Below are 27,420 nucleotides of genomic sequence, written 5' to 3'. Positions count from 1 at the left end.
TGAAGGTGTGTGAAGTTCAAATCGGCAGTATTGCCAGAGATTCAGTTGGCCAAGTGGCCAAAAGCTGGTTTTAGAATAAATGGCATGTGTTTGGATGGCCACTGAATGCCTCAGAGCCCAGAGAAAAAGACCGTTGGTCATGCAAATAACGAAGTTGCAAACAACCAGCTGGTTGCAATGGTGGTGTTTATGCTGGAGGAGAGAGAAGGTTTAGTGATCGTTTTGTCTAAGGAAAACCTTGTCTTGATGCCAGCTTAGAAGTTATTCAAACAACATCAAGAAGGAAATTTGCTCTTTCTTAAATAAGTTGCTGACCACAGAGGGGCCCCAAAGTCTTGATCCTCTTGTGTTTTTCTGCTGCAAAAATTGCACTCACAGCAAGTAATGCATGTTTACTGTGCTTAGCCGTAACGTAGGCTACAAGATTCATGCAACTAAAAGACAGGCAAGCTGAAACTGAAGTACAAAGTATTTGCTATTGAAATGCTGCATCATCTCCTCGAGTTGCAACCTTTTTTTCCCCACATCTTTCAGCTAGAAGTAAATAGAGTAAAATTAGTTTAAGGCAACATGCCTCTGTGGATTGCTCTCTCCTTTGATTTCCCTGGATGAATAAAGGTTAAATGAAAAATGTAAAGTTCTCGCTGGAAGACAATCATCTCTTTAAAGTCAAACACACAGTGGTTCGAAAATGCTTTATTTCTGGCCTGACTGTTAAAGATGATAGCACAGACTCAAGCGTAGGAGGAGGTGGCTGCAGGAAAGAGTCTGTTGCATGTATAGATGTGAACTTGTATGCTTGTGGTGTCACTCTTGCTGTTTTTCAACTTGTGTATGTGTGGGGAAGGCTGCAGCATTCATTTTCTGTTGGTGTAAATATTTAATTCAAGAGGAGATGGATTCCAGATTTACCTGATGGACTAATGCTGCTCCTCTTCCTTGTGCTTACTTCAGAATCCCTGTCTAACTCACCTTTCTCTACAATGTACTTTTGCATTTCCCAATTTACATTTTCAAATATTTGTTTTCTCTTCTGCACATCACCACAGCTTCTAGTAAATAACTATCAGAGTGAGCTGACCCTGCGCTTCACCTCTGACCCTGCATAGAGTTGCTGCTGCTTCACCCTGTAGGTCTGTAATAAAGGAGACTAATCGATCCAGAGGCCTGGAATAAGAGCAAAAATGACCCAATGCCTTCTTAGCCAGGAGTCATTTGAATAAAAACTGGAGTAAATAACGGTACAACAGCTTAGTAAAGTCAGAACTTTTTAAAAACAGTTGGTTGGATTAAGTTTATGTACCAAAATAGAGATGATATTACAACCATGCCTGCTTCAGACTGCCAGATTGAATATATTTTTATGCATATCCAGATTGTATCCAGATTGATTTTAAAAACTCTGGACAGAAAAAGCCTTATGTGTATTTTGGTTTTAGAAAATTGCATCCAAGCTACATATGGCAATGGCTTGGATTTTGACCAAATCTTCCAATTTCCCCTTTTAAAATTTAGTTCCAATGCACATGATTAAAAATAAAGATATGAGCGTAAAAAAGAGTGACAGAAGTGCAGCTGAAAATAACACTCTGCAAGTAACAACTCTTTAAGCTTTCTAAATCAGACATAGAGGTTCTACCATGCAACTCTGCAAAGGTAAGATGATGGATTTTAATTTACCTGACTTTTCTTAAGAAAAAAATGCAACTATGCAAAGTTCCCATCACATATGGCATAGTACTTAAACATCTGATTAATTGTGACTGTATGTATTTTTAAGAACATATTTATGGTTGCATAAGTATACATGTATTTTTTTTTATTTTGTACTTGAATACTGGACTTAAATATTTTGGATTGTTTTCCCCTTCTGAGGACCCCTCTGACACAGGATTAAAAAAATACTCAAGTGTAACTTTAGATCAACATTTTTGTTGTTTTGACAAGAGATGTTATTATTCAGGTTAAAGATGAAATATAGAACATGATTTTTTCAACATCCATGAGGCCCCAGTTTGGCTTGGCCCAAGAAAGTGCCCCCCTTTATTCCCCCCTCATGGGCGGCCTTCCTGTTCAATAATCATCTACATGCTGGCTTGATGCAGACTTTAACACAAAATTGTGTCATTTCAATAACTCCACTCAGACCAGGTTTTTTGTAATACTTTCCCATGGCTCATAGCCAAGCTGGTGATTTACAAAACCTATGTTCCTCCTGTGAAAGCACTAATTCCACTCAGTAGTTTGTGTTACAGTTTTAGTACTGACTGGTTGTGATAGGTTTTAAGTTTGTAGAGTTTGTAATTTCATAAAAAGACAACATAAGTCTGCATATATTCATGGCATTTCTAACTTGTTACTCTTAGATATTAGGGTAGCATTTTATTCTAGTGGGCCCTAATAACATAGTAGTTGTATAGTAATAAGTGGTAATAGTTATAATAATATAGTAATTTCTTAATAATAAAGCGGTAATTACCTAGTAATAAGTTGTCATTTTACCAAGTAATAACTTAGATATATTAAGAAAGTATTTACCTTATAATAATGTTTTAATCATCAAATAATTCCTCATAATATTGTGGCTATTCTTTAGTAATTAGGTGATATTTTACCCTAACCCTAACAAAACAGTGAAAAAGCGCAGACCTCCACCATTAGCTGTATCTCCCAGTAGTGAGGAATCCTTTAAAAAATTCCTGGATCCGTCCCCATGAGCACCCAACCACGGCATTCGCCAATTATTCCCTCCCTGGTGGGGTGGAAACATGGTGAGGCAAAGCATTGGCTTCACTATGGGTGGACTGTCATGGTGGAAGCATTGCCTGCCGGTGCCAACAGATGCACTGACAGTCTCACCCATGGTCTCACTGGACGACTGGAAGTCATGGCAGAGGGTGAATATTCCTCTATTCCTCCCAGCATTGTGAGTATTCTCGCTACAATACGCTGTCTTTCTCTCTGTTACGCTCCGACTCATCTCCTTGGCTGGGCGTGCGTCTTTCAAACTCTATAAACTCCAAAACTAAATAGAAACACACCCAAAATGCTGCTGGGATTAAAGTTACTCATGTCTGCCATCTCCTGGTGTAAAGTGGCAACAACACAGACCTCCGCCATTAGCCCTATCTCCCAATAGCAAAGAATCCTTTAAAAAATTCCTGGATCCAGACAGTGATCCGTATCACTCCCAAAATCTAATCAGTTCATCCTTATGCCATTTCTGACAAACTAACAAACCCACCGGATCACATAGCCTCCTTCGCAGAGGTAATAAATATTCTGTGACTAACGGTTTTCAAAATATCTACATATATATATATATATATATACAAAAAAATCCATGCACTTTTTTTGCAGTTAGATTCATTTGTGCCATTCCTTTGAGCAGTAGAGACACAACATCTTGCAACTGGATGACAGCCCTTCCCATGATGCATTGCACATAAACATTGCCCTCAACAAATATGGCGCTACCTACCATAGAAAGCCTAAGTACATGATTGAAAATGGATTAAAAATGGATAAGAAGACGCTTATTATCAGATCCAACACCGTGGTTTTATTCTTTAAAGACCCCGAAAAGCCACAGAAGTTCCTAGCCACAGAAGGGCTAGCTAGAACAGCGTCCTTTAGGGCTACGGAGACATTGAGGGTAGCAAACAAACAGCAAAATAGTCAGCTTTCAGAGGAAAAAAAGAGTTATTGTATACAACAACACTGTCCTCAGAGACCCTGGGAAGTCTGCAAAGTTCTAGAAAATGTTCTATAAGAGCTATGAATACATGAACAACATATTTAGAAAGGCACAACCACAGAACTTTCACAGGGAAAAACAAGTACAGTTACCAAGCAATTTACTCTAAGGGTTAAAGGGGTCACACTGAGCAGAACCTTGTGGCTATCATCCTGTTAACAAGTACATCACACAACCTCACTTTAAATATCTCCAACGATCCCTTTAAAATCTTTTCAAGAAAGCTGTTTCCTGCAACAGGTGCAGCCAGAGGAAATTCTGTGAAAATATAAATGACAGCAATGGTGCATAAACTTGGCATAACACCACAATGTTTATAGTCTACAGCTGACAGCCCTCCCTCCCCCAAACATCACGCCTCACATCTGCAGTGTATTCAAACAGAGTCCACGCAATCAGAGCCTGGCAGGAGGACAGACTCACATCTGAGCGTGGAGCGAGGGAGTGTGCGTGAGCTTCATTTACATGGCAGTTCAAAAATGAAACACATCCCTCACTCTAACACAAGCCTGGCCACATGTTTATTTACACACACATATTGTATGTGTGCTTTTGTCCTTTCCCAGTGAAAATAAAACGCCTCTCGAGGCTGGCAGACATCACGGCTGACTTTCAAGAAATTCCACAAGCGAGTGCTTTCTGGAACTAAACGGGTGCGGCAAATCCTCTTAAAATCCTTTTAGACAGCGTGGCAGCGGGGAGAAAAAGAGAAAGTTTCTTGCAGGCAAACATGTGCAGGTTTGTCGGGTTGATGTCGAGCTCTGGGGAAGGACACCAGTGCCAGTTTATTTCCTCAAGGCTGGAAGAGACTGTTAATACAACACACACCCTAAATACACACCCCCTATAGGATGAACAGAGCAGTGTGTGTTTGTGTATAAACGGAAGGCTTCAAGGAAAGACTTCAGGGAAAGGACGCTTTGGATGTGTACAGCTTCTTTTTTGCATTCACAACTGTGAGGCTCTGCTTGGTCTTAGCGCTGTATTAAGACTGAGCAGGGAAATTTCACCTTCAGATGACAGTTTTCAGTCACTTGAGCAGCTAAACAAGATTAAAATATACAGACAGATTTGCAATCATGCTCTAATAACGCTAAGTTTCTACAAGAGTTGTAGAAGAAGGTCAAGATTTTCAGCTATAGCAACCATGACATCAGTCTTTAAGGCCCATAAAACAAAGAAACAAATAAAAAACTAGTAAAAAAAATCTCTCCAGCTTTTCTTGAGATTTTGCCCTCATAAAAATAGAACAATGTGGGGTTGCAGTGATCCTGCCTTTTGGCTGCCAAAATTTTAAGAAGTGCTTATATGTACTGTACCTAACCCTCAATTTCCACATACAACATCTGTGCCACGCTCCGCAGTGCTACAGTTTTGCTTAAACAAAGGTAAACACTTGTCAAGGCACGCAGCCCTGATCAGAGAGCAGAGATCACGGTAGAACTGCAAGTTCACGCAGGAATAGGATGTCGGACGATTTTACTCTTTGGGTTAATTTATCATCCTTTCCGGTATAGGTCAGTGATTTTATTGCTTTCGCCATTGTGTCTACATTAGGAAGTTAAAGGTTAAAGGAAGTGTGGTTTTATCTAAAATATCTGGCTATTGTCCTCAAAAGTTAACCTTTTCTTGTCAATGGTGCCGTTCTAGCTCTGTGACCCACTGACCTCTGAGTGACCCTTTGCTCTCGCTGCAGAGTGAGACGTAATGTTGATGTTGTGATTTATGATCGGGAGTCTGTGCATTGTGTTGCATTTTGAAAGAACTGGATATTGTACGCTTTTGACCTCTTGTTTCGAGCTTTCTGATCGACGGGAGTTGATGTGGTTTGGCAGCGGCCAGTGCTAAAAATAGACCTGTAGCCTATCCTCAGTGAAGTGCAGTGGAGTGGTGTTGGACTAGAGTGCGGGCAGTGGAACTGCTCTGATTGACTAGAGAGGGAGCGATTTGCTCCGCAGTCAATTCTCTGGTAGCCTATGTGGAAATTGCGGGTAAGTGTGAAGGACTGACTAGTTACCTTTGATCAGCTATACTCTGCCATCTCCACACTAAAGGTAACCACTTGCACATTTTTGGGGCTAGTTTTTGTGTTCACAGAATTGTACAACGACGGGCATACTCAGTAACAACAACCATTATCAGCATTTTAGGCAGTATCAGAGGCTGAAAATGGATTCAGTTCAGCATGCTCAGAACGTCTACACCTAGTTCGGGTCTGTTTGAAGTGTAAAAGCCTGCTGTGCTGAGGGAGTCACACTTGTTGCTGTGGACGGAAATGGCTTTGTGTCCAGCTCTGGCCTTCAAGCCAAAGTTTCTTGAAAAATTGAGGGAACTATGTTTTATCTTACTTAACTAACAAATGTTTACTTGTTTAGAATGCAGCTAATGTCCCTCAAGATGTTGGGGTCAAAGGTCAGCAGCCAGCAGTTGTTTTATATCCCCTAAAGAATTATTCTGGGGCTTTTTATGCCTTTATTATAGATGTAGGACAGTGGAAAGAGTCAGAAACAGCACTAAGAGAGTGGGGCATGACATGCAGGAAATAAGCCACAGTCCAGACTTTAACCAGGGCTTCCTGAGTGCATGGGGCGTTACTTAACCACTAGGCTGTCTGCAACCTCTGTTAGTAAGGATTAGCAAATATTCTAAGCTGCACAATAGCTCATGTTTCAAAAAAAAATGTTTTTGAAAGACTCTAAAAAAATATTCTGCATCTGAATTTAAGGGTGGTAATGGCACATTGATGAGCTCCGCAGCCTACATTTTTTTAGGCGTGTTTGTCTGATTTTGAGAAACTTGACTTTCTAAGATTTCTGTCAGCCAAATGGATCTTAAAAGTCCAGTTTCAGTCAGACAAATACAATAAATACACCCTTTCCTACTGCATATTCCTAGTATATTTCTAATGGTAACCAAGCTCACTGTGGCCTTTGAGAATAAGAATTACATCTCTTTAACCCTGAGTCCTTGTGGATGTGTACAAAACCTGAATATATAAATATATCGGCAAACAGATTAATGGACAAACCTGAAAATATATTTTCTCTACCCTTGGCTGTTGCTGAGGCAGAAAAACTTAAAATCAGTGTGACTATCTACTCAGGGCATTTTTACTTTAGATTAAAATTCTTCAGCTGAAATGAAGTTTTAAATTGTTGTCAACAAGTGCAGCCGATCCAACCTCCGTGTCTTTAGGCTCCAATTTCCTCAAGTTTCTCCAAAAACTTGTTTCCTCACTCTGATTGCCATTTACATATTTGGGTAAATGAGCACGGGATTGTGCTGGCTGGTTTGTTTGTCGATTTGCTCTTTGCTTTTCTATCTCCTTTGGGCCACAGATTGAATTAATGTTTGTAGACACAGTGATGCCACACATGAGGAAACAGGAGATCCTGCAAAATTACAAAACTCACCCAATTACAGCTCTGCAAACACCCAAAAAAAACTCATTTGGGGGGTGAAGCAGATATTTCTTGTGTCAGAGGCACAAGGACAATAATTAGCTTCATTTACATGCTTTTCTATTTAAACAGAACCACAAACACATATTGTTTACTCCAGACTCAAGCTTTGCTGGAGACACACAGATGCACCAGCTATCACGTGCAAACACATTGGTTCACGGCTGTTTTTTACTAGATACAGGAGATTCTGACACATTTAAATGCCAGCTTGCTCACACATGTCTTTATCAGCTCTGCCACCATTTCTCCATTCGTCCTCACTCTTTTTACCTCCTATCTCCTCTCCTCCTTAATTACTTGTTGGAAGGCGTTTGGCTTCTCGCTACACGCCTGCTGTTTTGGTCATTACAGGCCCCTGTAGGAAGTGGAGGAGCTGCCAAAGAAGCTCAGCGGTAGACAGGCGCTGTGTGTGTATGTGTCTGTGTGCTCACCTGGGGTAAATGAGGACAGCTCTTCCTGCTGGCTTTGAGGCCTGTCGGGCCCTCAGGGGCAGTCCTGATGTTGAAGAGGGCCTGAAGAGCACACTGAGCTGCCTGGTTTTTGGCCACCTTCTTGCTGCGACCACAGCCCTCGAATATCCGCCCGTCCACACGCACAGCCATCACAAAGCTACGCAGCCGCCGGCCTTCAGCTCGCTCTGACAGGCAGGCGTATCTCAGCCCTGGCCGGAGCTCATTGAGCAGAGCCACAGGGCTCCTAGGGGCTTCTGGCTCTGGAACTATCCCCCCCAGTCTCTGCTGAGCCTGTACCATCAGGTCCAGGGTGTGGCGGAGCAGCCGTCCATGTCTTAGCAGTTCACTGGACAGCAGCTCGCTCTCTGCCGCTGAGCTGCAAAGCGAGAAGCCGTCTGAGCATGGCGAGGTTTCGAACTCTTTAAAGAGCGTTTCAGGGAAGTCAGCTTGGTCTGAGGTGAAGTCGGCTGAGGGATTGGAGATGTTTCCCATGGCCAGATGAGCTTGGGGGGCGTTTGGGAACTGGATGAAGGACTTAAGAGCGAGCTCTGCAGCCCTCATCTTGGCTTTCTTCTTTGTGGGACCGGTTCCCTCAAAGGTCAGCCCGTTCACCTCCACGGCGATGGAGAAGACAGGTGCATGGACAGGGCCGGTCTGAGACACCATGCGGTACTGCAACCCCGGCCGCAGCTCGTTTAACTGCACCAAGGCGTTTTTTGGAGCTTCTGACCATGACAGTTTCTTATAGATGAGGCGGAGCTGACACATGTGACCATTGTTGTCCTCCTCCAGTGGCCGCTTCCTCTTCAGACTTGAGCTCCCACCTCTTGCTGAATCAGAGCAGAAGAGCGACTCAGCAGAGCGATCCTCTAAGTTCCCGATGTTACGGTTCTCCTTTACCTCTGCACTGCTCGTACCTGCAATAAATAGAAAAACAGAAATATTCCACGGTGATAAAATACAAGAGGAAAGAAAGCAGTCATTACTGTGTGACTCACATTTATCAGCTGAACAGAATGAAAATCTCACAGGGCAGATTGAGACACTCGATACACAATGAAATGATAATGAACAGATCTACAATCATCTCCCTGAGCCCACTTCAGACCACAGCTCCACCATATTTAAGTCTTTTAAAATCCAAATACAAATCCCTGAAAAATGGCCATGTTATCTGCCAAAATCATCCTGTAATCTGTCTCCAAATTGGTTCTGAATTTGTGCAGTGCAGAGGGAAACACGGGGTCCCTGTGGCCAATGCAAAGCATCAATCCTATTTGTAATGGGGGTGGGTATCACATCATTCCAAGAAAGGATAAAAATGTGTGCAGCAGCGCTTTATTTCACACTTCTATCCTCTGTGAGAGCAAAGTCTGAGCAGCTGTGACACGCTCTTCAAACCTAGTTACGGGGAAGTGGTGGCGTATTGCATTTCTGATGGGAAATGAACAAAAATACGGCATTCAGATCTCGCAGCAAGAATGCTAATGGCAGAGTGGGAGGCTGAGATCAAGTGCTGACATTCAGTGGTGGGTTGGAGCAGATTGTAGCTCCAGATGAGGCATGCATATACCTTTCTAATGACTTATTTATGACTGATCAGATTTCAAAGCTCTTTATCAAATAGCCAGTTTCCCAAATAATGAAAAATGTGTGACAGAGAGAGAGATGATTTCTGCTAGAACACAAGAGGAGAGAAGAGAAAGGAGGCAGCGGCTTACTTAAACTGTCCTCGTCCTCTGTGCTGCTGGTCCCCTGGCTGATGTACTTGAAAGGCGCGATCAATGCTGACAGCATACTGACTTTCTCTGAGGAGAGACAAGAGACATGCAGAGTCAACAAGAGGGCACAGACACACATGTACTGATAGTTTTATTGATTAAAGCAGCAGATCAGAGTAAAAACAACACAGGGACATGGCGGGAGCATATATGAACACCGGTAAGCATAGAAGGATTCCTCTGTGTCAACTCTGCATGGACCACAGCGTGTACATGCACACACAACACACACAGGTAAGCACATACGTACAAACATGAGGAAGAGTTAAACTGGTTGCCTTACAGTGCATGTGCCAGGTATGGACTGTGTTAATGAAGAGGACGAGTATCAATTTCTCTGTTTATATTTATAAGTTGGTGTGTTGGTTGTTGTGTGTTTGAACAGTTTTTACTTTTGATGGGCAGCTTCAATTTAGCACAATTCCCTAATGGGACAAAAGGGGCACTGTATTGTAATGATCAAATCATGATGATTCACTCTGCATCTATTGTATCACGTTGAGTCGTACCGATTGTATCATATTGTTTTGTATCATTGCCATACTTTTTATTGTGTTGTACCTTATACCTTGTGTTACATATTGTTGGACTTATCTTGTTAATTTTTAAGTGTTTGTCAAGCAAACCAAATATTTTTAAAGTGCCAGATGAAAAGACATGTACCAGCTAAAACCTAACCATTTTCTAACCACATTTCCCTCATCTATGTCTCTTTAAACCTTAGCATAATGTGCAGACATGTGACTTCTGTGAAAGTTTAGCCATAAGGTTTTCAGGAATAAAAGCATGAGCTATAAAGGGAAAAACTAACCCTACCAATCTGTAAGCATGTTAATTTATGCAGTAAGGTTGGACATTTTAACATGGGGCTCTATGGGTTTTAACTTTTGGAGGCAGCCTCAGGTGGACACTTATGGAACTGCAGTTTCTTTGCAAAGTAGCTTTTGCTTTAAAATGCAAGGGGTTTAGCATTGTTTTGAACATATGGCAGATTATAAAATTTAATCTAAAGTCAGCGTATAGTCCCAACCCCTATCAGATGGATTTTTTTGGACAAAAAGAAATCCCACTTTTCATCCATCCATACACATACATCCATCCATGCATCCACCCATCCATCCATCCATGCATGCATGCATGCATCCATCCATGCATACATCCATACATGCATACATCCATATTGCTTATCCCACTTTGGTTTATTGGAGGGGGTGGAGCCAATCACACACTGCTGCATTTGTGCTGCCTTTGGGTGAGAGGCTGGGTACACCCTGGACTGGTCACCAGCCATTCAGGGCTAACATTTAGATATGGACAAACATTCCTGCATATGCTCACACAGCGAATTCAGATTAGTGGTTTTCAACTAGTGGATCAGGACCCTGAAGCGGGTCACAGAGCCCTTTTCAGAGGGTCGCACAGGTGCAACATTGGAAGGAAGGTGGAACACTGGAAGCAAACATTGTGCCAAAAAGTCCATAAAAACTAATTTAGAGCATGTTTTTTCCCATCTCTTTGCTTTGTCGCGTCTTGTGCCATAGGTCCAAACTGATGCTCAACCAGTTGATAACCACCGATTTAGAGTCACCAGTTAACCCAAAGGGCATGTCTCTGACTCTGTGGAAGGACGCTTGAGTACCTGGAGAAATCCCACACTACAGGAAGGACATGCAGAAAGGCCCTGTCAAACAGGGATCTGAACAGGAACCTACTGGCTGTGAGGCAACAGAGCTAACCACTGTACCGCCATGCTGGTAAACAAAATACTTTGCTCTAAATTAATAATATTTTCATGAAACACACAAAAAAAGGGGGAATCGTGCAGCAATGTGTTGTCAGTAACTAAACTTTGTGTTAGTTGGTATTTAGACATTTGAAGTCTTCCCCACAAACACATCTTTGCTGTTAAACTTCTCTCTCTCATCTCTAACTTGTCAACAGTTTCTCTCTCCTGCGTCTCTCAGGGGTCTGCTGCTGTCCAGGTGTGCGTGTTGTTTACAGTATGAAGCCCTATTAGAGCCATCGCCCGCTCTGCTGCACCCTCCACGCAGCTCTGAGCAGAATTGACGGACCAGTCTGGCTCCTTAATTACACCCCCTCTCTGTTCCCAACATCAGCTAATGATCAATAAGAGAGAGAGGCGAGGGAGAGAAAACAGGAGGAGGACAGGAGGAGATAAAGTGAGAGGAAGAAGAAAATGAGTTCTTGTAGGTGTTAGGAGGGTTAGACAGTGAAAGTCCTGGAGCTTGAGTGTCTCAGAGAGCTAAATCCAGCATAAATGTTGCATCACATTACAGTGCTATAAACATGTTGTGATAAGAGTGTAAGGTTGTGAATGAGTGCAGCCCCCCCAGTGGTCTCTTCATGGCTCTGATGAGTGGTTCTGACACGGGCGTGCTCTGAACATCACAGTTGGAGCTGAGAATGACCTCACTGGCCTACAACACAATACGAGCATTTACATTCTGACCTAATTACAGACTAAAGCCCAACACGAGCAAGGATTTGGCCCTGAACGACTCCCTCGGCCATCGGGGTCATTATCCTGACCGTTTTCAAATCAGTTTATATTGTTTTTTAAAAGCCCCTGGAGCCCCACTTCAGAGAAACAACATGGCTGTCTGGTGGGTTTACGAAGGGCAAATTTACTGGTGAGAGACTGTTTGTCCAGAATATCTCTGTGTACATTTGAATTTATTGTCCTCTTAGTAGCAGACAAAAAAATTACAGCTTATTAATATGAGAGGAGTCTATGCTGCCAAAAATGAAATGTGTAAAATGCTTGTGATGTATATTTGATAATCCTATTTAGCTGAGAGGGCTGAAACACCCACTCATCAGCTTCTGCAGACTCAAAGGGCCTGGTGGGCACAGAGACACATGCTGAGTGTAAACAGATAATCTAAGTGAATGTATGTAGAAAGGAAATAAACCATAAAACCATATATAAACTCCACTGGACGCCTCTGCAAGGTGGTAGACTTGACAGTTAGTGGTGTACAGTGGTGGCTCAATAAGAAGGGCCAAGGCAGTTAAAATGGTAGAGCAGTTCATGGAAATCTCACAGGCAAGGAATCAACATGAGGCCCAATGACCTTGATCTTTGACCTCCAAAATTGTATAATTTTAGAATCAAGCCAGAGTGAGCATTTTTATGAAGTTACCACCATAGTGTAATTTGCCCCACTAACGTTAAATTTTCATGCCCCGCAGTAAATCCCTGTGTGCACGTGAGCTGTGCTGCGCATCCTGAGTGTGGCACAAACAAATGCTCTGCACTGTTGGACTGAGCTTCAGACACTCAAGCCACAGGAGATAACGCTTTAAAACATTTCAGGTGAAACATTTGTTCCTCTCTATCTGAGTGGGATCTGTTTATCCGTATGGATTCGCACACTCCCACTGTGTCTCTCACGTTCATGCGGGCTGCGTTGCGCAATACCCTAATGTCTGTTTTAATATCACTTTACAGGAAATAATACCATTTTTTTTTTTTAGCGGGTATAATTTTAAAAACTTTTTGCACCCACTAATAAAACAGAGAATGCAAAGAGGCGGTCAGGTAAAAGATTTTCAATTCTAGCTGAGTGAAACAGCCTCTGATTTTAGTTATTTGTTTGATAATTCGTAAATCCTTCAGGAGTTACAGAGAATAAAGCTGCTGTAAACTTCTCTGTTTCTGTGATTTGATGATCCTGAGTTACATTAACAAGTGAGGAGAAACAGAGTGTTAATAATGACACATTAGCCACCATAAATTATGGAATAAAAGTAAACACTACAACGGGAAATAACGACTGTCACACAGTTTTCTGGTGGAGATTAGTGTAAGTTAAAACCAGATATGGTCATGTGACCTGCTGCAGGTTAGAAGATTTATGAAATAAAACATTTATATAAAGTGGATGTTTTATTATGAATATAAAAATCCATTAAAGACAAGGTAGTCACCTTTTGATGCCAATTTTTTTTTTTTTTAAGAAAAGAAAATCTGTATAATTCAAAGTATTTATCATCAGGTCAAGCAAGACAAAAAGTAAAAACTGTAATCAACCAATCAAATTATAATCCTCTGATTAATTACTACAAGAGAAAACTGTTAAAAGAGAACAAAAGGCCATAGATGAAGCCTCTTTATTAGCTGTAAAAATTCACAAGATTCACTGCCACCCTAGAAGAGTCATGGCCCCACACCATTGTCTCCTAAAATCCTGGTTGAAATACTAAAAAGTGGATGAATAGATAGATTTTAGCTACAGTGTCAAAAAGTGTAAATTTTGGCAGCTATTTTTAATTTTAGTCTTAGTGTTAGTCTTGAAATGAAATGCATTTAAGTTTTAGTCACATTTTAATAATTTCTATCCTTCTTAGTTTTTGTCCATAATAAGTCCTCATATTTTAGTCTTTATTTTCAGTCCAAGCATTTATTTTCTTGCCACCATCCGGTACCAAATCATGGGAGTGTGTTCTCTGCACTCTGCCAAACCTGGGGTCCCGGCTTTCTACAGCTGACAGGCAGAATAGATACAGCTGCATTGTTCTTTGACAGATTACTCACCGTGGAGAAATATCACAGATTTTGAATGTCTGACAAAAACTACAATACATTTTAGTCTAGTTTTAGTCATCTTGATGAAAACTAAACTTAGTTTTAGTCAGTTTTATTCATCACAGATCTATTTCTATTAGTCTTAGTCTAGTTTTTGTCATGGAAAAAAAGGCTGTCGATGAACATTTTTAGTCAGAGTTTTAGTCCACGAAATTAATTTGATTGGCCTGCAGCAAAATCTAGAGATAAAATGAAATCTGGCACACATTAAAGCTTGAAGCTTGCTCTTCACTGTATTGCACATCTTGTTTCAGCACAAGGCAGTGCTACCATATTGGATTAGTCTTACTAACTTTAAAATCACCATGGTGAGGAATATGAAAGTGGCCCCACCATCCTTATATATTTCTGTATGTGGCCCTCTGTGGAAAAAGTCTGGACACCCCTGACTTACATGAACAGAAAACCCTTTGATGGTCAAATTAGAGTAAATGTAAAAAATGGATTTCCTAAAACTTAAAATGGAAAAATGTAATTTGGGGAAAACAAATTTAATCTGGCAAAAAATAAAAGAGATTTCATAGGGTCCTATTGTATTCAAAAGAGTGGCCGGCATGGACCAACGGATGGACAGCCCAAACCAATACTACTAACCCCAGAGCAGGGGCAAAAAAAATACCAGCGTGAGCCACTGCGGCTCAATTCTATTGCAAATTACAATGACTTTACTCTTATAAAAAAAAAAAACTCTTAATTTTACATATTAGGATGCTTACTATACATCTTAATGGATATATTCTTGTTATTGTTCACAAAAAACTTCAATTTTACATTTCCCTTGGTAAAACATTATTTTTTTAATCCATGCAGAGGGGAACTAATTCTACCCACCATCCTGACTGTTGGACACATGACTGAGCTGAGTAAAAGCCTGAATGGATTCTTTTCTTCTGTATTCAGAGCGTTTTTATTTAGATGAGTTCACAGTCAGAATAAAGCTTCTCTCAGACCTCTTCAGGTCTCTTATAATTTCAAAGAACCCCTCAGAAACAATTCTTTTCTCTTTGAATAGACCCCTGTTCATTTGAAATGTCTCAGGAAGTGAAAATATCATCATGTTTCAATAACTCCGCCGCTGAATTGACCAAGAGGCGGTAAGCAGAGCAGTTTAGAGGTCGTCTTCCAAATGCCAGCAGTGATCGCTCTCTGATAGCTTTATCAAACACTCTTCAGTCTGATTTATGAGTGAGTGGAGTGTAACGTCTGACGCCGTTTGTGTCAGGCGTTCAAATGGGATTGATTTTTTCAGTCCGACCCTAGAGCAACAATTCAACTGGTTTATTTGAAGATTTTTACCAGTGTTAACATCAAGGCTTTTTTTTAAACTAACAAACCTCAGTGACACCAATTACCTGCTGGAAATGTGAGAGCTTTAATTAGAAAATTCCTAGGAAATAATACTGTAATTTGGTGTCAATTATATGCAAATTCACTCATAAGAAAGAGTCTAATTAGAGCAAGCAATTATTAATTCATTGTCCAACCTTTAGATTTAAGTGTAAGACTAGCTCTAAGAGCTATATGAGCAGTAGACCTCCTTCATATGTGCACCAGAGAGAAATCTGTGCAGGTTATGTTTGAATGGAATCAAATCAGCTCATTGCCTCTATGTTACCCAGAATTAGAATCAAACAGTGTGGTTATTACAGGAACATTACAAGTAATTACATGTTTTTTTTTGTTAATAAATACATTAAATAGGAAAAACAAACACATTAAGTCAAGAGAGTTAAGTCATAATTGTTAGAGAATCAAGTTTTAATATTTTGAAAAAAAGTTATGAGAAAATAAAGACTTGTTATTTTTTCTAGAAATCATGAGAAGATGTCCTCGTATTTTGAGAAAATGAATTTTTTATGGCTGAGCTTTGCTAGTATTTTGAAGGGAAAGCAAATGGCTGGCTGCCATTTTTATCTTTTATCATTAAATCACAAGTTTATCTTCTCAGGGGTACAAAATGTACCTAAGATATCTACCAAAAGACTGTGATAGACCAGACCACACCATGTCATGCTGCCATTGCTCAAACTAATGAGCCAAGTTACATCAATCTGTTCGTTTGATACTTTTAGACCTCTGGTTATAACAGGACATATAAATAGAAATCTCAAAAACACAAGCAGTATTCATTTGCAAACCACTTCCTGGCAAGTATTTGCCTCCACAAAGCACTGGACAGTGAGAGTACAGTGATGACTGTATGGGCTCTGTAGTGATGTAATTTGTACATATCTCAGGAAAGAATGAACACGAGGTCCTTGACCCTTGACTCCCAAAATCTCATCACTTCCTCTTTGAGTCTGAATGAAAATTTGTGCAAAATTTGAAAAAAAAAAAATCCCTTAAGGTGTTCCTAAAAATTAAGTTTACAAACAAGGGGTGAACATGATGACCAGTGATTTTTGACTTTGACATCCAAAACTCAGCTTAGTTCATCAGGGATTAAGAGCTGATAACTGTGCTAAGTTTAATGAAAAAGTGTTCATTAGATAACTTGTTTATGAGCAAGATGAAGCATGAGGCCGATGACCTGGATCTTGATCATGTAATCAGATCATCCTTGAGTCAGAGTGGACATTTGTGGAAGGCTTGAAAAAACCCTCACAGTGTTCTTGAGAAATCTCATTCATTGGAAAGGGATAAAAATGAGGACTAATAAGTTTGTGTTGACCTTCATGATCGATCAAGCACACTCTTGGGCCAGAGTGGACATTTGTGCAAAGTCTCAAAGCCTTCTTTAAATATATTTTTCACAAGCAAGGGATAGGCATAGACACCCGGATGCTTGAACTCTAAAATCCAACCCAATCATCCTCAAGTCAGAGTAGATATTCATGCAAAGCTTAATTCAACGTACCTGAAGTTTTCTTGAGATATCCCCTTCATGAGCAAGGGATAAACTTGAAGCCTAAATGACCCTGACCTTTGACCCAAGACCCCAAAAATGAAATCTTGAGATTTCCTATTCATGAGCCAAGGATGAAGATGAGGCCCAATGACTGTACTTTGACCCATGACCTCCAAAATGTAATCAGTTTATCTTGAGTCACAGTGGTCACAGATATGTTCAAAGTTTGAAGATCTCTCAAATTATTTCTGAGACACTGTGTTCACATGCAAAGGATGAAAACCAGGAAAAATGACCTTGACCTTTTTCTAAAATCTTATCGGTTTTGAGTCAGAGTGGGCATTTGTGCAAAGTTTGAAGGAAATCCTCCAAAGCATGGATGGACAGATAAACTGAAAACACACTGCCTCTAGCCTTAGCTGTCATTGGGTCACAGGTATAACAAAATGTGTTGATGCACATCCACTTCGGGCCAACATTCATACAAAGCCAGACCTCACAGCTGGCAGAATTCAAATACTCTGACAGCCTTTCCTCTTACAAACACAGTCAGCTGTTAACAGAAGTGCTGTGATGCTTTCGGGGAAGTCCATCTGGCCACCAGACTGTTAGCACACCTGAAAAATCCTTCAAGCAAAAACCAAGAGAGATGCTTTCAGAAAACACAAAAACCCTGAATGACTTCCAACGCAGACAGAGAGGTTAAACTATGTTTTTGTGGTGTCATATTTGTGCTAACATCCTCCCACAGACCTGACATGACATCAGAGCTTCATTTAGATCAGTAATGAGGTGATTTTAAATCCTCCTCAAAGTTGAGGGCAGAGATCCTTCCGGCTGCAGAGTTCATCACACGTACACCGCTGATGTGGACACTGTTACCTCACACGCCCTTCACACTATCTGTCATCCATCCCTTCTTATTCAGCAGCCAGCCGAGTGATGAGACAATGCATGCCAATCGTCTCTGTGTCCGTCCCCCCTCTGCGGAGAGAGTCGCCGCCTCATCTGTTCCCCCCCATGCACACATACACACATAGGAGAGAGAGAGCCAGGTGAGATAGGAGAGCACTGGCAGAGGGCCATACACTCTGATAGTGACAACACTGCTGATGGTGTCCATTCATAATGAGCCCTCTCTCTCTCTCTCGCTCTCTTTCTTTCTCTCCTTCACGTCTTGTATCAGTTCTGAGGAGAAGGTAATGAGCCCAATCAGATTTCCCCCTGGCTCAGCATAACGGATGGGTCAGATGAGCGTCAAGAGACACCAGTGAAACCGTCGCTGGGGGAAATCATTGACTCGCTCTCTCTCTCTCTCTGTCTTCTTGCAAGCCTCAGAATGAAAACCAGAGTCACTACCTGAGAGGATGCATTGTTTCTACAATGCTCTTTAAACAGCATCCTGTTACTTTTAACATCTCTAAGCAAAACAAACTGCAGAATTGTACAGGGCATTCCTGTTTCTTAAACTTAAGGCTTATTTTTTATATTATGGGTAGAATGACTCATAGATACAAAACATTTTCAAATCACTCATGTCGATTGCTTCAGCCAGCAGCCACAAAACAGGCTGTTATTTGCTATTTACTTATGTAGGCATGATGGCTACCACACATACTTCATGTGTTTGGCGCATCGACTATGCACACCCCCAAAAACTGACACGAAAAAAAAAATGCAAACGTCAGTATGAACATGTAGTTTCAGCACCATAAGAAAGTAACTGGGTGGGCTCAGACCAGGGGCATAGCTAGGGATTTTAGGGCCCTAGGAAGAATATTACACAGGGACCCCCTTAACTCGGCTTGGTAGCTTTATTTTTAATGGAGATTTATGCATTTTATTGTATTTTTGAACCATACTCTCCCCATTTATGAACAATAATTTTACTATGGTTACATTGAATTTACCTGCATTATTTTGCAGCACTGGACTTCACCATTTGGACATTTTTTAAGAAAGAGCAGAGCCCCCAGTATTGTATTTTACTCTATTTCATACAAATTTCAGTCTGTTGACTGATTCATTTAGTTGCTTTTGATTCAATAACAACACTGATTACTAAGAAAAAATAAATAAAAACACATTTTTCATTGCAGGCTTCTCAAGGGCCCCTCCCTACTGTGGTCCAGGGTAATCAGTACCTTCCCCCCCCCCGTGCTACGCCCATGGCTCAGACAGCCAAAGTCTTATTCCACCCCTTATTTTAATACATCAGATTTGCATTGAAGAGGTCAATATGTAGGTTATATTCATATATATATAATTTAAAACATTTAGGCCTATGCTTATTTGCTGTATGCCAAAGCTTTACAAACCCAACATTATTTTTACAGTATTAGAGAAACCTGTCACACAGACTGCACTTGACAGTCCACATGCAATCCCACCTTAACAACACTACCAAAGCTTATGGTTCAAACCGTCATTTTTTTAGCACAAGATAGGTCACCATGGTAACCATTACATTAACACCACAAATAGCTTATCGAATGAAACTACCACGATAAGTATAGCAGCTTAGAGGACATAATTCCACAACCTCACATTCAATACTGCACAATAGCAAATGTCAACTGAATAAGAGCAAATATTTAACTGAACATAGCATAGAAAGTAAGGAATTTTGCGTTTGGTTGATTTTTTTCTTCATTGTAACAATGCCTCTCTGCAATACATCTTGTAAAAAAAAAAAATAAAAATAAAAAAAGCCAGATTATTTCCCCTTAAATGGTGCCACATTTCTAAAGAACATGCATTTGTTGGATGAGCAGCAGAGCTGAATATGTGGGTTGCACCCATGAAAAATCTGGCAAATCTCTGCCAGTGCCAAACAGCTTGTTTTGAGCTTCTGGTAGGCCATCTCCACAGTCTGGAACTGAACTCTATCCTCCAAGATGACAACGCTGGCCCCCACAGAGCGGGGTTTATCAGAGACTACCTCCAGAATAGGGGAATGTAGACGGTGGAATGGCCTGTCAGCAGTCCTGACCTCAACCTCATAGAAACACTTCGCTGACTTACGACAAATGCTGTTTGAAGAATGAGATGCCGTCCCACAGCAGTGTGTGACCAGGCTGGTGACCAGCATGAGGAGGAGGAGCCAGGCTGTTGTGGCTGTGTGTGGTTCTTCCACACACTACCGAGGCTCCTGTTTGTCAAATTAATAAAATGGTAATTGTGAATATGTCTTTTTTCTTCAGACTTCAATCATTCAATCTCCTAAACATGTGCCCAACTGTAGGATTCTTTAGGATCCTACAGAGTCTAACGGGTGTACACAATAACCTGACGCATGAATGCAGGTAGGTGGACAACATCAACAATGTTGAGATGACAACTTTGATTTATCAAGTACATTTTCTAAAGGTTTTAATTGCTTTGTTTATTTGTCTTTTTTAAAATTGTATCATTAATTCTTCCTTTTAACTTTAAATATTGTATTTTTTCTGGTTTTAGCCATGTTTTGGCCCTTGTTGCTACCCTATGATTGCTACTTTTTTCTATTGTTGTCGATACCTCGGCTTAATTGTGAAAGACGGTTCTTCCTCAGTGAGTTAAACGAGGACTAAAGAAATAGATGATAATCATGGGGATGAACAAGTGCAAGCAATAAACATATAATCTGATTATATCTGATGCATTGAAGTGCATGCACACATTTAAAAACACTGTTTTAGTGCATTTGTGGATATTTTAATGAGTTCAGTGAAGGTAAATGTGCAAAAGTTGATTTATCCTTGCGCTGACGAGGGAGAAAAAAATGTACAAGTATGTTCAAAGAACACTCTTGGATATAATAAAGACGTGAAAAAGCAGAATGTTTAGAATGTCATTCTCTAGCATGCAGGCCTACAAAGTGAGGATAGGTTAAGAGAGGAAGATGCACGCACTAGCACTAAGTCTGCCATCTACACAGGATTTTCTGCACCCTGTCTAAGCTGTGGTAAGAGGTGTGTTTTCTCATGTTCTCTGTTGCTGGGTTCGATATTTATTGACTGTTGTGTAAAACAAAACCTGCTCACATCAACCAGCCAGTGATAATGAATAACAGGATGTTGCTTTTCCCATCAGGCTCTCCCCTAACAGAGCTAGTTTCTGCACAGGAAGGATGTTATAATTGTATTTGAGTCAGAATTTGTATTTGTGTTTTAGCAGACATGCTAAAGCTATGTTTGCTGTAAAATGATTCAAATGAATCTTTAATGGAGGACGGAGAGTGTGAAACAGAGTTAAGGGGATGTGTTAGCACAGATTGATGGGTATTTAGCACCTGATTAGCAGCAGTGAGGCCATCTGCTTTACATTTAGTCCTCTGGTCATGACTGCCAAGGACACAGCGCTTCCATTGTAGACACTCAACCTTAGTGTTGCATTTGCTTTTATAAATATTGTCTTTTTGAGCAGATGTTTTATCACACTGACATTAAAAATTCATGTTAATGCCTTCAGAAAAATGTCTACCTTTCTGTTTACTGGCTGCTCTCATTAGAGACTGGGGTTGGCTCATCTTGCTTTTGATTTAATCCTGTTAAAAGCGTGTGTGAGAGTATGAGAGTGTGTGACAGCCTTTGAGACGCAAACTGATTAAACTTCACCCATCAGGCTTTCTGATAATCTCACATTTTTCATTCCTTTTTTTTTTTTTTTTAAATAATCACATGTAGGTTTAAGAAATATTAGGCATGGCAACCATCATAAAAGAAGATGGAAAACTAGGCCTGTCAGCATTAATACTTTAAATGTGATGATTTAAGGTAAATAATTTGTACATAAATTTGTTTTTAGTGCGATTAAATGCATGCTTTATTGTCCTTTTCAGCAGAAAAACCATTTCCCTTTTTACTGTTCCCTTATTTCCTTTTTAGTCCATGACAAGTTCCTTTTTGCGTGATTAAGGTTATGTCATAAGCATCAATGCATCGTTGAAACTTCGGCCAATGGGTGGCTTTGTGAACGCTCATCGGCCCATAAGCAACAAACGTGGCAATCACCACTGACAGTTGCTGATGTACGTATGTCAAACGTGTTAAACAGGCAAATCTGAAGAGCATGCTGTTGTGAGATATGTAAAAGCGATGACAGACAGTGGTCTGATAAGTTTTTGCTGCATAGCGCACACACCCTCCAGATGGCTGTCCACATCAGCCGAGTTTGCGAGAGGCACCTGGCTGCAGACATCAGACAACCATAATGCACATGCTCACTTGGACATCCATAAACTCTTTTCCATGACATCCATGATTTCTTTTTATAATATAATATAATATAATATAATATAATATAATATAATATATATATATATATATATATATTTTTTAATCTGTAATCTACTGAACACACCCAAGTGAAAATGTTCCAGAGGCGATACCAGAGCCATTTAATTACTTTTTTAGTGGTGATGGGCGATCCCATGGGGTGCTGTGCTCCACCCATGTTAGTTGCCTGCTGTCTTTTTTTAATCGAGGAGTCTTTTCATTAAAAACAGAACTCCATAAGGTGAAAGTACTCAACAGTAAACCGCCGTTTCATTTTTGTGGATGAATTTCACGTAATGATGGAGAAAACCTGTTTAAAAGTGCTGATGAATTCTGGCTGGTCTGATGAGCCGCAATTTCAGCTGCAACATTCAGACGGCCCAGTCAGAATTTGATGCAAACATCATGAAAGCATGGATCCATCTTGCCTCATATCAAGTTCAGGCTGGTGGTAATGTCATGGTGTGGGGGATATTTTCTTGACACACTTTGGGCTCCTTTGTACCAGCAAAGCATCATTTAAATGCCAGTCATACCTGATTGTTGCTGACCATCCAGCACGACAATGCGACATATCACAAAGCTCAAATTTCTCAAACTGGTTTCTTGAACATGACAGTGAGTTACCAGATCTCAATCCAACAGAGCATTTTAAGGATGTGGTGGAATGGGAGATTTGCATCATGAATGTGCAGCTGACAAATCTGCAGCAACTGTACGATGCTATCATATCAATACGGGCAAAAATCTTTGAGGAGTGTTTCCAACACCTTGTTGAAACTATGCCATGAAGAATTCTAAAGGCAAAAGGAGGTCCAACCCAGTACCAGCAAGATGTACCTAATTAAGTGAATACACACATTTCTGTAAACGGCATTTAAAGATTTATCCCTGAATCTATTCATTTCTAAATTACACCTCACAATCTGCTCCCTGTCATCAGCGTTAAAGTTTTGTGAAGCTCATTCTCTCTGTTTGAAGAGAGTTACATAATTAAGAATCTTGATTACAATGAACTTTAGTTTTGGTGCCAGTCAAAGCAGCCAAAAACATTTTTTTGTAAGTTTGTTAATCACACAACACTTTACTGCCAAAATGTAATCAAGCAGCTCCATCTCAAAATCTACGGAGACAATTACAGAGACACAAAGTGCTCACTACTTTGTATCATTGCTCTAAAAATACTGCGGATCACTTTATAAGAGCATGCATGTCAGCTATGCATTGTCTTTAACAACAACACTGGGGACTGTATATGCTCCAATGCAGCACTCATGACATACTGTGATTAAAAACAAATCTTTGAAGAGGTTTTTGACCTCGAATCTACCTAAAGGGGGCATCCGTCTTTACGTTGAGTACGCACTATCACTCATTCTTCTGATCTTAAACAAGCTCTCATCATTCACTGACAACTTTTAGTTCAAGGTAGTGGTAGTAGAAGCTCAGTGAAATGATTGCAAAACAAGACAGCCATCTGCTTAGTGGTTCTACAATCTATCCTGAGGCAAAAATCATTTCTTTGTTACCTATATTTGCAAAAATCTGCCATCATTAACAAGATCAAATGCTGGTAATTACAATGTGCTCATTTAAAGATGTATGAGTTTTTCTAATTTTAATGTTAATTAAAAGGGGAAATATTTTACCCTTTAAAGACAACTTTATATTGGTCTCAGAGTTTTCCTGTGAAGTCCGTTCCTGGAAAAACACTTCAGTGTTGGATTTGTGCATGCCTAAAACCCCCTCTGTTTCTGTGTCTGTGGCTTTAAATGTTATTGAGCCGACTGACTCCACCCCTGCCTCCGCCTCTCTCAGGAAATGGATGTTGCTCTCCTGAGCCTCCTCTGAGCTGCCAGCTCAGAGGAGGCTCAGGAGAGGAGAGCGGAACCTTCTTCCAAGTGGGGAGGACCAATCAAACCTGGGGGTGGTGCTAACTACCCACATGACATCATGAGGGGAAAATCTGAGAACGGCGTGTTTTAGAACACATTTCTGAAATGTGGTGAGGGGGGAATGGATTTTTCTGGTACTTGAGGGGATTGTAGACAGGCCAGGGGCATATTTTTATAAGAAAAGCCTGAAAAAGTGTATTTTGTATAATATGTCCCCTTTAAAGTTAAAATGAATGGAAACAGCCAGGGAAGATTTCAAAGTCAGTAGCTATTATTGTGTATTGTCTACATTCATTTGTATTTGTATACCTTTGTGTGCTTTCAAAGGACATTTCTGCCCAATAAGAGCAATAGAAAGATACTTATTGTTCACAGAATATCACTGATCTTGAAAAAAAAGAAACAAATCACAAAGTTTTCAGACCTTGCTCTACCCAAAACTATTTAAGCATTAAAATGAAATGTTTTATAATTAGTTTCAGACAAGTGATTTCACCGTGTCATACATTGAAATAATCCCCGTCACGCAAACAAGGATGTCCTACTGTCAACAAACTTCTTTCTGTTTGAAGTTTTGACTTTTCAGGTCATACCAAAAATCCACAATAGCTTAGAGAAAGTAAAAAAGCCTACAAATGTGGCATAAACAAAATGCATTAAACCAGAATACTTGAACTAGTCCCTCTCTATTTATTGAATTCTTTTTAACTTAAATTTTGCTGTTTTCCTTCACTGCTGCAAACGCTTCAGCTGGGCCCGGCTTCTGCACGAAAACAAAGGTCTGATGCAGCACAGCTAGTTTCAATTCATTTCATTGCAGTGAAACCTACTCTACTCAGAACTCAACTGTTATTTCCACTCAACACAAACAGGTATTCACCTGTTGAGGGTGTAAGAAGAAGAATTGTTTATTTCATAGAGGCACAGAGGAACATTTGATGCCACTTTCTCTCATTTTTCTTTTTCTATTTAATTTTGACAGCGACACAGACTTCACTCTGCTGCTCCTGAGAGGCGACCTGACATGGTCGAGTGTCACTGAGGAACCTGCTCAGAGTGTGTGACGGCTGTGGATTGTCAGACAGAGCGTTGGTACGGCGTGGGGGGGGGGGGTTATGCTCACATAGAGGTTACCACAACACTGGCTGACAGTGCTCACATCAGCTTGGGTGCTCACCTAAGAGAGCAACTCTAAAAGTTGAAACAGGAGTAAGACCTGAGGATGCTGACATGATAAAAGCTTTTTAGTGTCAGCTCTCATACCTGAACTGAACTAAAGTTTGATTTATGAAATAATAAGTGTGATTAATTTTTCAACTTATGTTTTCTATTTCTGCAAGTATCATCCATCTGGACAGCTTTGTATTTGAAAGTTGTTCACACTTTAAAAAGCCTTAAAATGCAGCCCGGAAATGGCCTTAGAATGAATAGTTTAGTATTTTTTAAGTTGGGTTGTTTTGGAGTGCGTGTCAGTAGTGCACAAGTCACAGGAGATGCCATTTAGTGTGGACGCCCCAAAAAAGATCAGGAAGAGCTTGGCTATATGGCCTTGCAGATAGGGTAATAATACCTTGAAACTGAGCTATTATTAAGAAAAAACAAGCCAAAACAAAACCCATCAGGGTCTGCCTGCTTCCATGCCTGCACTCAAGCTTACACATGTGGGTTTGTCATGCTTAGTCTTTTTTTCTTTGTTTCTATTTGTATTTTTGCAGAGTATCTCAGCAATACTTAAAATGTGCTTGACTTATTTTCATCTGTCCATAATAATCATTTTAATAGTAAATTTGTTTTTTAAACATATTTATTTTCACAAATTGTTGGGAACACTTTTATTATGAATTGTAAAGGTGTACAGCCATCAGAGATAAAAACTCACATTTATCACTGTTGTATATTTTCATCTATACCAATTCAAATTCAGAGCTTTCGCAGTAAGATTGAAATTTTTGCTGTAAATAAATATTGGCTGACCCCTAAAAGGAATACATTAACACTGATTTTGATGCCACAAATCAAGTTGGTCCTCCATTTCTGATGTCCATCTAACCTTATGTTTTCGTACTATCAGGACCATGGCTGTGTTTGTTGTGCTTCCTTCTTCAGTCAGCTTGCTTCCTTTTTACATAAAACACAAGAGTGCCTGCTTAGCTGTCCTCACTGTTCCCCCACTCAACATAATTTCTGGTTGTAAATATTAAGCATGTTTTTATTTGTGATTTCAAATTGGAAACTGTCTGAACCTTCCTCTGAGCTGGCATGGGGGTTATAATCCGTCCGAACACACCTCCAACTACTGGAAAATCTGGCAATATAATCTTTAGTGACATAAGACGGAAGTTGTTGGTGACTTTGGTGGAAACAGGCTCAATATGGGCATGATTATTCAGTAGTGAGTACCCCGCCCTAGGTGAAAACGTCCTCGTAAACTCAAGGATGAACAGACTCTCACTTCCCACACAGTCTGAACTGTGAAGTCTGAACTACATTTTTTTTCTGGTACCTAAAATTCTCTCCCCTTTAAAACCAAAGAGTCTATCTCTGCAGGGATTCTTTCTGTAATACTGTCATTAAAAATAACAATCTGAGTTTATCAGTGACATAAACAACTTTCAGTGGATTAACCGTAGCTTCTTTGAACAAGCTCATTTGGCCTCAAGGACTCATCTAGAGTCAGTACTGCAGGCTACGAGCAGTTTATGACATTAAAAACCAAACCAAACCAAACACAGTCATTTACACCTGAAATATGTTAAAGAAGAGACTAAATTGAGGACTGACTCTAGAACTGCATAAGAAACCCACAAGCACCGTGACATCCTTTGGGATGCACCAAAATATGAAGAATCAGAATGACCCCTATATGCTGTTCCCATCCCTCCACAGAATTCCTTTAAGCAATTAGAAGCAAACAAGCATGACTTTTTTTTTCAAAGTCCTACACAGATCAGGATCTCTTCATGATAAGTGGCGGATTTAATGCGCACTCGCTTCCTCCTTAACAGAATCTTAATGCAGGCTGTCATCCATGAGAATGACTCATTTACAAGCATGCAGAGGAAGCCGAGGACTCAAACCTGGATGAGGTTTGTCGCCTTGCCTGTTTGATAACAAGCACTCGAGTGTATTTACAAGGCAGAGATAAGTCTGTGCTGTAATGACACTAAGCAGGTCAGGAGCGTCTCTCTCCTCTCGTTCTGTCAGAGTTATGCCTCCACTTTTAGTCCGACGCTGCAAAGCACTGTCATCTGCACCGATGCAAAGCCTGAATATCAAATGCATTCTGCAGTTTGACTTGAGAAGCCTTTTTACGTTTCTTTCATCACATTTGTGTGCTTAGAGCTGAAATGGTGTCC

At 40.3% G+C, this 27,420-nt stretch overlaps 1 protein-coding gene across 1 annotated transcript in view; it reads right to left on the bottom strand.

The window, feature by feature from the left end:
• adarb2 (adenosine deaminase RNA specific B2 (inactive)) overlaps positions 1-27,420 on the bottom strand; it is a 315,732-nt gene that overhangs the window by 110,728 nt on the left and 177,584 nt on the right. Inside the window, exons 2-3 of the mRNA XM_041813798.1 lie at positions 9,395-9,481; positions 7,653-8,590 (exon numbers count right to left, since the gene is read on the bottom strand). Coding sequence (XP_041669732.1) covers positions 7,653-8,590; positions 9,395-9,481 — 1,025 coding nt within the window. The remainder of the gene's footprint in view (positions 1-7,652; positions 8,591-9,394; positions 9,482-27,420) is intronic.

The sequence above is a fragment of the Cheilinus undulatus genome, linkage group 19 (assembly GCF_018320785.1).
Source record: "Cheilinus undulatus linkage group 19, ASM1832078v1, whole genome shotgun sequence".
Lineage (NCBI taxonomy): Eukaryota > Metazoa > Chordata > Actinopteri > Labriformes > Labridae > Cheilinus > Cheilinus undulatus.
This window is presented reverse-complemented; position numbering and strand designations above follow the sequence as displayed.